Below are 13,562 nucleotides of genomic sequence, written 5' to 3'. Positions count from 1 at the left end.
TCAAACGGAGAGTACCATCACAAATAAAAGTAACTCTCTGTTATGATTCAAAATTTAGCGGTTTTTGAGTGCCTTGTCGCCTCTGTAATCTATAGTCTCTTTAAGAACGCTGCGCGGGCGGCCATGATGCGCAATGGCACACGTCAGAACGTCGAAAGACACAAACAGAAGAAGATGCAGCGAAACCAAATCTTTCGGGCGAACGAGCGCTACCTGGAAAAGCATAAATATGCAGAGTTGGAGCGGCTGCATCGTTCTCAGGAAACGCGAAAGTTCTACCAGAAACTGAACGGATCCAGCAAAGGCACTGTGCCGCGAGCCGAAATGTGTCGGGATAAGACAGGCAGTATTCTGATGGACGATCGGGAGGTGACCGATAGGTGGAAGCAGCACTCCGACGAACACCTGAATGGTGCCCATGGGGAGAACCATGGCGGCGGGGAAAACGATTTCGACGGTGCAACAAACGGGGAAGAGGCGCCAGTTCCAACGATAGACGAAGTTAAGGAGGCCATCATGCAACTAAAGAACAACAAGTTAGCTGAGAAAGATGGCATCGGAGCGGAGTTTATTAAAATGGGACCAGAAAAGCTGGCCGTTTGCATGCACCGGCTAATTGTTAGAATTTGGGATAGGAAACAGCTACCGGAGGAGTGGAAAGATGGAATTATCTATAAATCTATATCTATATTTATATCTATAAAAAGGGCGACAAGTTGGACTGTGAGAACTATCGAGCGATCACCGTACTCAATACCGCCCATAAAGTGCTGTTCCAAATCATTTTCCACTGCCTATCACCAATTGCGAATAGATTGGTGGGAACTTTTCGAGCCGTCTTCGTCGAAGGTCGGTCTACAACGGATCAAATATTTACACTGTGGCATATCCTGCAAAAGGGCCGTGAATACAGAGTTCCACACACCGTTTGTTCGTAGACTTCAATGCCGCATATGATACCATCGACCGGAAAGAGCTATGGAAAATCATGGACGAGAACAGCTTCCCTAGGAAGCTCATCAAACTGATTAAATCTACAGTGCTGTGTTCAGATTTTGGGTGGATTGTCAAGTTCATTCGAATCACACAGAGGGCTTCGTCAAGGTGATGGTCTTTCATGCCTGCTGTTCAACATAGCGCCACAAGGTGTTATGAACCGAGCGGATATCAACACGCGGGCACGATATTCAACAAATCTAGTCAATTCGTCTGCTTCGCCGGTGACATGGATATTATCGGCAGAACATCTGTGGCGGTGGCTGACCGGTACACCAGACTAAAGCGCAAAGCAGAGAAGATTGGGTTAAAAGTAAATACATCTAAAACAAAGTACATGCTGGCCAGCGGAACCGAGGCCAAAAGACGCCGCTTGGGCAGTAGTATATTGATCGACGACGATGAGTTTGAGGAAGTCGACGAATTTGTCTACCTTGGCTCACTGGTAATGGCGGACTATGATACCAGCCGTGAGATTCGGAGGCGTATTATCAGCGGCAGTCATGCTTACTATGGGCTTCACAAGCAATTGAGGTCGAGCAGACTAAGTCCCCGGAAAAAATCCACCCTGTACAAGACGCTTATCGGACCGATTGTTCTCTACGGGCATGAAACATGGACAATGCTCGAGGAGGACCTGCGAGGGCTGCGAGTGCTCGGAGTTTTCGAACGACGAGTGTTAAGAACGATCATCGGCGGCGTACAGGAGAACGCAGTATGGAGGCGGAGGATGAACCATGAACTCGCACAGCTCTATGGCGAAGCCAGTATCCAAAAGGTCACTAAAGCTGGACGGATACGATGCCGGACAACTACCCTGCAAAGATTATGTTCGTCTGAAATCCGGTAGGAACAAGCGACCAGGTGGAGCGAGATCTGGCGGAGAGTACTCGGTGTCCGAGGAATTGGAGAGCGGTAACCTTCAACCGAGTTACATGGAGAAACTTTGTTCAACAGGCTTTGTCTTAGGACGGCAAGCCACCTAAAAACACTGACTCCACTCACCTGGATGACTGTACAAATCAACCCACTTACTTTACTTTAGTGGAATCAATTTATCGATCCTACGCCAAACGAATTATGGGCCTTATTCTGTAAGTCACATCGAGTATCACTTTGCTTGACTGGACTACTTATGGTATTCGCTTCGATTCTACTTTCCGATCAGAAACATTCCGATCGACGTGTGTTACAGCTTACAGCATTCGTTGTATTTCGATCGAAGCGAAACTTCTGATCGTATCTGGGACCGATCGGTATGTAGAATAGTGGCGATTATGTAAGTCACATGCGACACGATTTTGTCGAGTAACACAACTGGTAAAAAGCTGGGGGTTCAGCTGTCAGCTAATGACGAATGAGTTTTTGTTTTGGCCGTGCATCGAGTTGTTCGACGTAACTTACAAAATAGGATTCTTCAATACTATCGGCCGTGGGCTGCCATTCTTCAATCACCTCGAACACTAGCTGAACGTGCATCGTCCGCGACAGCGCACATCCATCGGGTGCGAGGTCTGCCTCGAAGTCAACGGTGTTTTCTTGGTTCTTTGCTGAAAATAGTTTTGGTTTCTCTTTTGTCGGGCATTCTGGTCATGTTCCCGTCCACGTTTGCTCTTCGTATTGCATCTTCCAAGGCAATGTCGAATAGCAGGTTAGGGTGCAGCCTCTTGCTTCAGTCCATCCAACGTTACGAAAGCGGCCGATGTCTCGCGCACTATTTTAATGCATGATTTTGACCCTTTCAGCGTCGCACGAACCAACGTAACTAATTTCGTCGAAAAACCTTGTTCTAACATTATTTGCCACAGCTCATTTCGTATGACTGCATCATACGCCGCTTTAAAATCCAAAAACAGATGATGAGTCTGCAATTTATACTCCCGGAACTTACCAACTGGAACTGACGCAGGGTAAAAATCGGATCCGTCGTCTTCTTTATGCATAATGGCAGGTGTTCCATCATAACATTGTGTATTTAGTCTGGGCCTAGAAGTGTTCTCTTGGGTTCGTCTAGTTGGTGGAGAACCTCGTTTATTGATTCATATTTTCTTCCAGGAATGCATCCTGGTAAGCTTCATCTGCATATTCTTTCCGAAAATATACAACTAAATGATTGGTTCCATTATGCGGTTTGTCTGAGTTCCATTCCGTTTGTGATGGCCCTGGATTAATTCTGTCATGGGATACATTTTGGGCTGATGTAAAAAATAAATAAGGAAATAAAGTTAAAACTTCATTCGCGTTTTCTTCAAAACCATGTGTTTAAAAGCAGGACCGTAAATATCTCAAAAGCTGATCATAAAATTTACTTATTTGTGTATTATTTAAAAGCGTATAAAAATATCTGGAGTTTAACCGACCTTTTTCGATATCGTGATTTTTGTATTTAAAGAATGTTAAACCACAGATAAGCCTTTGGTATAAAAAGTTCAAATTCCATTGAAAAGTGACACCGTACATCATATCGTCGGTGCTATTGTTTCACGTTTGATCAAAAAAGTGGTCCCATCAGGCGTCCTAATTTCGTGCGGCTAGTTTTTAACGCCCAACCCAGGGCACGTGGCATTTATTCATAAACTTCCTAAATGTCTAAAGAGGTTTTTTCCATGAAAATAATAGAATTCGCCGCGCTTTTAACTATAAATTTGCTATCGAGCATCGGGTCGGTTTCTAACTTTTTAAATCCAACCAAGCTAGGAAGCGTGTTCACCTTAGTGTAGTCAAGTCTTGTTTGTAAATTATTACCGGAGAAATAGATTTCGTTTTTTGAATCAATTGCTAGCGTATGTTCAATCCCACAGAAAACTTTTTCCAATGATACCTCGTCGTTAAATTCGATCAACTGAGGTAACAAAAACACGCTACCCTTTTGTCGCTTTTCATCCAATATTCCCAGCTGACCCTTACTGTTCCAACCCCAGCTGTACAGATCGCCAAACGAGGACACAGCCACCGAATGCCACCCACCCGCGGCGATGTGCACAATCTTTACACCGGCTAGTGCTTCAACCAGCTGCGGTAGTTCCTGATGGAGAGTAATTTCACCATTACCCAACTGACCGCGCCTAAAAGAAACAAATATAATCAGTACATTTAAAAAATCGTAGTGTCCTATAAAAACCTACAATCCACCACCCCAACTGTACACGTCACCATTTGAAGTCAGCAGCAGACAATGCTCGAGTCCAACAGCAACCTGAGCGACCCGAACGTGTCTAGGAAATGAGAAAATCCGACTCGGAATGCTAAACACGGCCTTTCGGCATGTGACGGCAACTGACATACGATCTCCACAGGCAATATGAGTAATTTTTTCCCGTTCGGTGGAAGATAGCTCGCTATCAGTAGACTCTGCCGACAGAAACTCCAAACAAACCGAGCGGTTATTTCCGAAATCATATTTAAACAAGTCACCATTCTCCAACAGTACCAAGCAGTGCCAGGTGCTGGCGGAAATTTGAACAATTCGACTACTGAAAGATGCTTCATTTGATTGCATTGTTAGGGCAGATTGCGCGTAGAGACGATTTCCGACTGCTAGTACTGCGTGAGTACAAGTTATTTCCAACAGGAATGGTTCGTCATTCGACGCCGGTTTCGTTGCGACATAGTCGCACAGCTTGATTTCTGCAAAATCAAACAATTAAATTTTAGGATTACGGTAAAATATGTTTCACTTACCTACCGGGGAACCATTTTCGTTCAAATTAAATGGATTGTATCCGCAAATAAAGATTTTTGGCCAATTTTTCACGACTGTGTTGCACTCAGATGCTGCCATAGTGCCATTTGTTTTGAATTTTGATATGTGCAAGAAATGTCAAAACACACGGTTAAAGCTCCACCACCACACGCACACCACATCATTATATGAGGAACACGCTCATAGAGTATACGATAACGATTCAGTGCGGCAGCGCGTACACAAGCGTGCACTGCAGAATCCAACTCGCGTGCGTGGAAAATAAACGTGTTTTGTGCTTGCGTCCGTTTTTCTCTAAATAAATTGTAAATTTTAAAAGGATATCAGTTATTTTTTAGACCATTAAATCAGGAATATGGTAAGCATCTGGTGCTGTTCAATTTTCCGCTATCAGAAAAATAATAATTTACCAAAATCTAATCAAAATAGGTAGCAAAGTTACTTTGCTAATGGAAAGTATAATTTGTTTGAAATCGGTCGCTTGGTAACGGGCAAAATGACATGCTGCTGGTGCAATTATTTTGTGGTCTCAGTTTTACCTACAATACCTACCTGTGCAATGGATATATGCAATTCATTAAAACCTTCGTTGTGCGAATTTTACAGGGATTGCTGTCCTTGCTGCGTAAGCTACGGTCAGCTCCGGAGAAGGAACTCAGGATTTTGTTGCTTGGTTTGGATAACGCCGGCAAAACTACGCTTCTTAAACAGTTGGCTTCCGAGGAGGTTTCACAGGTAAGTTTCGAATATGTACCTCTGAAAGATGGAAGAAATTAATAAGCACGTTCCGTGTAAGATATTTAGATGCAATCGACTTCAAAGTTATTTCTATGTGCATTTGGAAACAATTAAACAAAAGCAAAAACACAAACAATTACTTTCCTGTTACCTTACAGAAATTAAAGGGTTATTTTTATTATCACTAGTTCCCCCACGTTGAAGGGATTTTACCAACTCGATCCAGTTTATCGGCTGGAAAAGGGTGAACATGTGCAACTTCGGTTGTCGTACGCTAACAGAAAAGGGGGCACAGGGCCCCCGCCCACATCAAGATGGTAGTCCCATCAGCGGTATAAAGACCTTAGGTTAACAGTCTACTGAACCGGAACACAAAAAGTTAATGAAAATGAAAGAAGAAATCTCTAGATTATTGGCAACGACCTTCAGCATGAAAACACGGACACGAATCGTAACATGGCATATACTGACCCTTGCCCAGCAGAGCAAGCTAGCTCGGCTTGCAAGGGAAGCTGACCGCCTGAAGCTTGAAATTCTAGGACTCAGCGAGGTCCACTGGCCAGGTACTGCCGAACACAAGACATCATCTGGGCAAGTCTTGCTCTACTCTAGCATACGAAGTGAAAATGCTACTCGAGAAAGAGGAGTTGGATTCCTACTAAGCCCAGGGGCACATGCGGCCCTGATGAAGTGGGAATCGATAAATGAGCGAATAATCGTTGCCAGATTTAGACCACGGGTTAGAAACCTTACAACAATACAGAGTGCTATGCGCCAACAGATGCTGCCGACCTGTAGGAGAAAGAGAGTTTTTACAGCCAGTTAAAAAACAGCGTGGTTGAGAAAATCCCAAGGAGGGACATCTAAATCCACTTGGGCGACTTCAACGCGAAGATTGGCTCAAACAACGCGGACCTTGGTCATTGGTGGATCGCTCTTCCCCCATAGACCATAGACCAGTACATAAAGTCACGTGGGTTTTCCGCGACGGCCAACAGAAAACCAAATCGACCACATCTGCCAAACGCAGCGCTGATATCGCATCCAACCATCATCCTGTTATCGCTGAAATACGTTTGCGCGTCGCACGTGTCCAACGACGGGAGGAGAAAGTTGACTGCCGCTACGACGTCCGCCGATTGGAGAATCCTGAAGGAAAAAAGGCCTTTGTCGAACAACTTGAATCCCGAGTTTCGGAGTTGCCACCTGGTGGAACCGTCGAAGATCAATGGACCGGCATCAAGAACGCCTTCATCACGACCAGTGATGAAACTCGGCAAAGCGCGCAGCGGGCGGAGGGAGTGGATTTCGGATGAAACTTGGAGGAAGAACGACGAGCGGAGAGATGCGAAAGCCGGCGTTGAACGAGCGCGGACCAGATCGACTAACACAGCTGCCCGTCAACGATACGCCGAACTGGAGAGGACTGTTAAACGTGCTTGTAGACAGGACACGAAAGCCTGGACTAACTCCCTAACCTAACAAGGAGAAACCACCGCCGCCAACGGTGATATCCGTTTATTGTACGATATTTCTTGCCGGCTTAGTGGTGCCAGGATGAATACAAAGATGCCGCTAAAAGACAGAACTGGTCAGTTACTGACTGACCGCACAGAACAGCTTAAGCGATGAACTGAACATTTTGAATAACAGTTCCGAGTTTCAAATGTCAGAGACCAATAAAACCAGCAGCGTATGACACCTGCAGTTCGTCGAATTAATCGCGTCAGCTTGGAGGTGCCATCGTTGGATGAAATTGTAGCAGTCATCAAGACTATGAAATCCAACAGAGCGCCAGGAATAGACTGTGTTTCAGCCGAAATGCTCAAAGCTGACCCTTCTTTGTCAGCCCAGATGATGCATCAGCTTTTTAGCAATATTTGGGAAACCGCAACTTTTCCGGTGGACTGGATGCAGGACATATTGGTCAAAGTCCCTAAGAAAGGAGACCTAACTGAATGCGGTAACTTGCGTGGCATCACGTTGCTCTGTATTACTCTCAAAGCACTCTGTAAGGTAATCCTTAACCGGATCCAGGAGAAGATCGACGCTACTCCGGCGGCAGCAAGCTGGATTCCATGCTGGCCGATCATGTGTAGACCATATCACAACGCTCCGCATTATATTGGAGCAGATCAACGAATTCCAGGACTCTCTTCTGCTGGTGTTCGTTGACTTCGATAAGCCGTTCAACCGACTCAACCACGAAAACATCTGGGCGCACTTAGGCGTAGAGGAGTTCCAGATAAGCTAGTCTTTATCATTGAAGGTCAGTACGAGATGTTCTCGTGCAAGGTTTTGCACGACGGCGTCTTGTCCGACCCCATAAGGGTTACTGCTAGAGTGCTGGCATGAGACAGGGCTGCATTTTATCACCGCTTCTGTTCTGTGTCATCGTTGAGTAAGTAGACGCCTTTCAAAATCTTGGTAGCCAGACAACGCTCGATGGTGATACCAAGACTGATATAGCTACACGGATCAGGAAGGCCAGGGATGCCTTTGCAGGTCACTCTACGTACGAAAATCCGAATCTTTAATTCAAACGTTAAATCCGTACTGTTGTATGCCTGCGAAACGTGGTGCGTCTCAGCGAAAACAACGCAAAAACTGCAGGTGTTCATAGCTCGGTGTCTGCGATATATCATTCGTGCCTGGTGGCCTGATAACTGGATATTCAATGAGAAACTCCATCGTCGGTGTCATCAACGGCCGATAGCCACAGAAATTCGTGAACGTAGGTGGAAGTGGATCGGACACACCTTGAGGAAAGGAGCGAACGAGGTCTGCAGAGTAGCACTCGACTGGAATCCACAAGAACAGCGTAGAAGATGCGGACCCAAAGGCTCATGGCGACGCAGCTTAGCCAACGACATCCGGGCTGTAGACGAGAACCTGTCCTGGCGACAGGTAAAAGCCATGGCGGGTAACTCTCAGCAGTGGTGATTATTATTATAGAGTTCGGTACTCTATAGCGCACTTTTCTAACACAGATATCCGCCTAGGTTTAATCGTCTTGCCGTAAAGATTTTGCAATCTATTAGGACTAGGAACTTTAGTCATTTTGCCGGCATATTTCCTAACACAAACCCCTCGGTTAAAACTATGATGGCGTCTTTTTCGACCAATCACGAAATGAGGATTTCTAGTTGGACAACATTTCATTATTTTCAATAATGCACATTTAAAATCAACAATTTTCTTTAACGTAAAAATATTTGAAATCAATTGGGAAACCGCTAAGCTATTAGCGCTCAAAATCTGTCATTTTGTCGTGACGCTCGCCTCTTTGATTTTTTGGAATGACCCTCTATACCAGCTACCTTCCTGAAAGACATAGTCCTACGTCCAAAAATCCAGAAAAAAGGATTGTTTAAATCAATCAATCGTAGTATAAAGTCTACCCTTATACTTTGCCTTCGTAGGTTACCCCGACTGCAGGCTTCAACATCAAATCCGTCGTCTCCGATGGCTTCAAACTGAACGTATGGGACATCGGAGGGCAAAGCAAAATTCGTCCGTACTGGAAAAATTATTTCGAAAATACCGATGTACTGGTGAGTAGGGTATCTAAAATCTGTTTTCGATAAGATAAAGACAAATTCACTTTTCGTTACAGATCTACGTTATCGACTCGAGCGACCGTAAGCGGCTGGAGGAAACGGGTGACGAACTGGCGGAACTTTTGCTAGACGATAAACTAAAGAACGTGCCGCTGCTGGTGTTCGCCAACAAGCAAGACATTGCCGGTTCGCTCAAGGCCTCCGAAATTGCCGAGTGTCTTAAGCTGGTTAAGCTAAAAGATCGTACCTGGCAAATACAGGGCTGCTCGGCGCTGGAAGGAACGGGAGTTAAGGTAAGTTTGGAACATTTTTCATAACTCAATAAACCTGATTTCTGCAAATTTTTCATGTCTCCGCGCAAAACAGGATGGCATGGATTGGGTTTGTAAATGTATTAAAAAGTAAACTTTGGATGTTGAAAGTTTTTCCAAATTGATTATTGGATTTGGTTTGCCTTTTTTTTCATTTTCAACAACTTTTTAGTTCTTTTCTTCGTTTACGTATTACGAAGACTAATTTTATAAAAGTGCAATACTGAGTAATTACCCAAGTTTGAGTTCAATAAAACAACGAACCAAAGAGATGATTTTTAATTAGTTCTTTTTATTGGATTTCTCCTATTTTTGAGCGTGATCTTCTACCGATCCGAATGCCAATCGTTAATTGTTTGAAATTTACATTCAATATAAAAATGCATGCTCGATATCCTACACGGATGTGTTTTCATTATTCACCGCGAAGAAAAAACTAGTTACCGTTACGTCGAACACCACGATTATTAAGGGTATGCTTTCCTACATGCTTCTACGCAATGCTGCTGTTTTGAGCTTCCACGTGTTGATTAGCTCTATTATACTACCGATCGTGTCCGTAGTAATCAAATGTAAATTTCAAACCCTAATAAACATTTTCAATTTAACGATTAAGTACTGTATAACTGTTTTGGAAGATCACCCGATTTTCTACCTTTTTCTTTCAACAATCACTTTTTTTTGTTAAACAACATCACCTTTTAGAGCTCGCTGTGAGGATACTCTGTGGTCACTCTATTTTCATTCTCGTGGAACTCAGGACAGTCAACTTGGTGCTTTGCCTGAAATTAACCATGCGTCAAATGCAACCGAAATGGCAGTCGATGCCAACGATGCTTACCTGACAATTGTGCGGATCGTTTATGATGGCAAATAGTGTCCAGAAGGGAGTTTGAGTTTCCTGGCTGATAAACCACGATGCGGCCATACTTCCGAAACGTGTTACACCCCGCTTGAAGCCACCGAGCCCCAGCTTTTCGTTTGGATCATGCGAATTAATTTCGCATAGAATGTACTTATCACAGTGCGGTGTTTGGATAGCTTGCCGGTAAGCACGGTGAACTTTCAGCACCGGTTCAATTACCTGAAATTATTTTTTCGTGTGTACATATGTGGGAGGAGAAAAGAACGCAAGAAAGCGAAATCAAGAAAAAAAGAAACGTTAATTTTCGCTCACAATTGGCACTGTTTCACCGGCTAGCTAAAGTAACGGATTGCCAGACTTACCTCCAGATTCAGCGTGTCGGTCAGCTTATCCGTCAGTTCGGTAGCGTTATATTGCTGCAGAAATTGCTTTGCCTTGCCAAGTTTGAGCAGATCTTTGACATAGTTGACCGCCGGTTTCACGTACGTCACAGAAACGATCTTCACCTGCAGGTGCTTTTTGGCGATATGATCAATCAGGTTGGAGATGGTCTCGCTCGGCCGGTTGATGTCTAGCATGGTTTGCTTCGGATAGCCACGAGACTGCAGGAAACCATTTGCCATTAGCTGCCCGGTGGCAACGTATCTAGAATGGGTTTGAAGACATTGTTGATAAGTGTTGGCTTTCGCTTGTATGTGAATATGAATGAACCATAAAAATATTGACGGGAGAGCATTTACCGATGATGTGGACAAATAATTCGATTAAAATATCACTTTTGGAGAATGATATTGGTTTGGTATGGCGAAAAACTATTATTCAATCATTAATTTCGATTTCTTTGAACGCTTGAAATCGTCTAGAAATGGTTATCAGCTATTAAGTTTTAGAACGGCCTACATAACTGAATATTTTAGAAGTGAGTGTTTATTTGTCATTTTCAGGTAAACTCTGATTAAGATTTTTTGTTATTTCAGATATTCAGCCGTTTGGAACGTAAGGCAACTACGAAAAATGAATTTTTAGAATATATCCCAAAAATATTCCAATTATCTTAGACTACTACATAAACTAAGCTTAGATTGCAAAGTAATTACTAAAATATTTTATAATATGTCCAAAAACGTTTTAGCTATTTTAAAGTGTTCACCAATGCAAATATTTATCCACTCGTAATACCCAATCCTACAGTTTCAAAGTATATCGAGATTGTATGCCTAAACGTTACACAAACTGAAAAGCAACTGCGCAAACAACGGTGAAAATATGTTCACTACAAACCTTTGATAGACCTCTGGGTTTGCGATATAGTTTGCCCAATCGGCCAAATATATGGTAGCGGCTTTGATCCATCTTCGGCGGAACGACTGGTTCTGGAGTGTTTCGAATAATTTGTCGTAATCCAGTTTTCCGTCGCGTCCGACGAATCCCTTGAACACCTTATCCAGCCCAACCTTGGTCCATATAGCCTGAGCCAGTTCCGACTGCGTAAACTGATCCCACATTACATGAATGTGCTCTAGGAAAGGCGGCAGCACCCATGAATGGTCCTTGTGTTTTTCCTGTGTTTTTTCCATTTCTGGGCCACTAAACGATTGAAAGGCTTGTACTGCAAGGGGTAGTAAGTTGGCGATTGTATCACCGTTAATTCCAGGATGTTGAGGTTCGCGTTCGTCATTGCTATCGACGTTGTTATAATTGGCAAGCCACGTTTGGGCTACAGTCAAAACCGTATCTAGTAGTGGGTTGCCTTCATCCGCTTTCTGTCGCTTCTGGCGTTTGCTTGATCGTTTCGAAGGCTGGTCATCGTTTCCACCGGCAAACATCTGAATCACATTTCCGATCAAGGCAGGATCGAAGCCAGCGCTGCCACCATTAGCATTGTTCGAGTTGGCCAGCATGCTTCCTATTCCGGACAAAATCGCTCCAACGCCGTCGTTATTTGCCTTTCCAGAACCCCCTGCATTGGCATTAGCCATTAACGGGAGTAGCACGGAAGCAATTCCGGACAGTCCAGCTGCCGCATTGCCTCCACCACCTCCATTTTGATTTCCCAACGACTGCAGGAACTCCGAGGCCATATCCAGGAACGGGCTACCTTCATCTTCCCGTACGTTAGATCGTTGCGTAGTATAAGCACTTCCACTGATCGAGAATATCACTAGGAATATCACACACACGTTTACGTTCATTTTAGTAGGTCACTAGGTCCTTAGAAATTCCAAACTATTACTCACGGTTACTCTTCAAACACCCGGATTTTTCGTCTCTTCATTCACCTATACTTCTCGGGTAGCCCTGTTATGACCTACTTCAACTTTATTATGCCCCAAAAGGCATACTATTGCTCATTACCCTGAACTAAACCTTAAAATTCGACAGAAGCCCACTTAACACTGAAACTACATTCGAACCGATCAAGATCTATCGTCGTACTGAAACTGCCGGGACACGTAAGCCGTACAAGAAGTTTTCTTTCTCGCTTGCTGCTGCTGCTGCTGCTCTTGTGGTCGCTCTTCTCGCAACTTCCAAACAGGTTAGAAGCGCTCCGGGAAGAGGAGAAAAGAAAAAAGCAATTTTATAACAGTAATTCTTTCTTCGTGCTGCTTTTCCTTCCTCACATCCCGATCGGGCCTCTCACCTGCCTGTGCCTGTACTGAATCAAAGTCAACCGTACAAACTTGCTAATGAAAGAAAAAACATCACTCGCAATCAGTTCCAGTACTTTGCCCACATTCTAATGGGAAGCAAAGCCCACATGGTCTGCTGGATTTTCCGTAGGGAGCGCGCTCCAATAATCAGCATTGAATCGAGTAACTGTGATGGTCTTCCTGGCGGAGGAACTAGGCTACGAACCCGATCGGTTCGGGTTCGCGAGAATCTTACTTTACAGCGTGGCGCGATTGTTCACAAACTTTCACCCTGGGCTCGTTGTGTTTTTTCCTCGTCTGTTTTATTTTCGGACAAGAAACAAAGAGTAAACAAACGCGACGAAATCCGCAAATAGGTCAACCTGACGACGACGATGATGGCTGCTATGTTGTATGAAAACACTCTCCATCATTCTCACATGAGTACTTTCTATCTCACTTGCTCTCAGGTAGGGAAGAAAGGTGATGAATTTTTGACGATCACTTTACGTCGAATGTATCAAAACATACTGAAGTCATTAACCTCGATCATTGATCGGACCGGTAGGTGGAAAGAGATTTCCTCGATCAAGGTCCTTTGCTTTGTTTCTTTCGGGCTAGTATATGGGAAAGAGAAACCACCAGGTAGCGAGTTTGAATCCGGTTTTTGTAGCTGTGATTTAGAACGAAAAATGAAAGGCGATTTTAGAACCTTAGCTAGCGAGAGATTTTCTTTTTATATTTATGTTAAACCAATCG

At 44.0% G+C, this 13,562-nt stretch overlaps 3 protein-coding genes across 3 annotated transcripts; 1 reads left to right on the top strand and 2 right to left on the bottom strand.

The window, feature by feature from the left end:
• Positions 1-3,301: 3,301 nt before the first annotated feature.
• Positions 3,302-4,777, bottom strand: LOC128734002 (uncharacterized). Its single transcript, XM_053827955.1, has 3 exons — positions 4,678-4,777; positions 4,122-4,623; positions 3,302-4,061 (listed from the first exon to the last, which is right to left on the bottom strand). The coding sequence occupies exons 1-3, from the start codon at positions 4,775-4,777 to the stop codon at positions 3,578-3,580; spliced, it is 1,086 nt and encodes a 361-aa protein (XP_053683930.1). The 3' UTR covers positions 3,302-3,577.
• Positions 4,778-5,200: 423 nt separating this feature from the next.
• LOC128733991 (ADP-ribosylation factor-like protein 3) lies at positions 5,201-9,402 on the top strand. The gene is made up of 4 exons (XM_053827944.1): positions 5,201-5,434; positions 8,860-8,991; positions 9,054-9,290; positions 9,364-9,402. Exons 1-4 carry the CDS (start codon positions 5,201-5,203, stop codon positions 9,400-9,402), a joined length of 642 nt encoding a protein of 213 aa, XP_053683919.1.
• Positions 9,403-9,599: 197 nt separating this feature from the next.
• Positions 9,600-12,596, bottom strand: LOC128732396 (uncharacterized). The gene is made up of 4 exons (XM_053825676.1): positions 11,455-12,596; positions 10,536-10,818; positions 10,150-10,392; positions 9,600-10,090 (listed from the first exon to the last, which is right to left on the bottom strand). Exons 1-4 carry the CDS (start codon positions 12,363-12,365, stop codon positions 10,010-10,012), a joined length of 1,518 nt encoding a protein of 505 aa, XP_053681651.1. The 5' UTR covers positions 12,366-12,596; the 3' UTR covers positions 9,600-10,009.
• Between the last annotated feature and the right edge of the window lie 966 nt (positions 12,597-13,562).

This window comes from Sabethes cyaneus, chromosome 1 (assembly GCF_943734655.1).
Source record: "Sabethes cyaneus chromosome 1, idSabCyanKW18_F2, whole genome shotgun sequence".
Taxonomy (NCBI): Eukaryota; Metazoa; Arthropoda; class Insecta; order Diptera; family Culicidae; genus Sabethes; species Sabethes cyaneus.
This window is presented reverse-complemented; position numbering and strand designations above follow the sequence as displayed.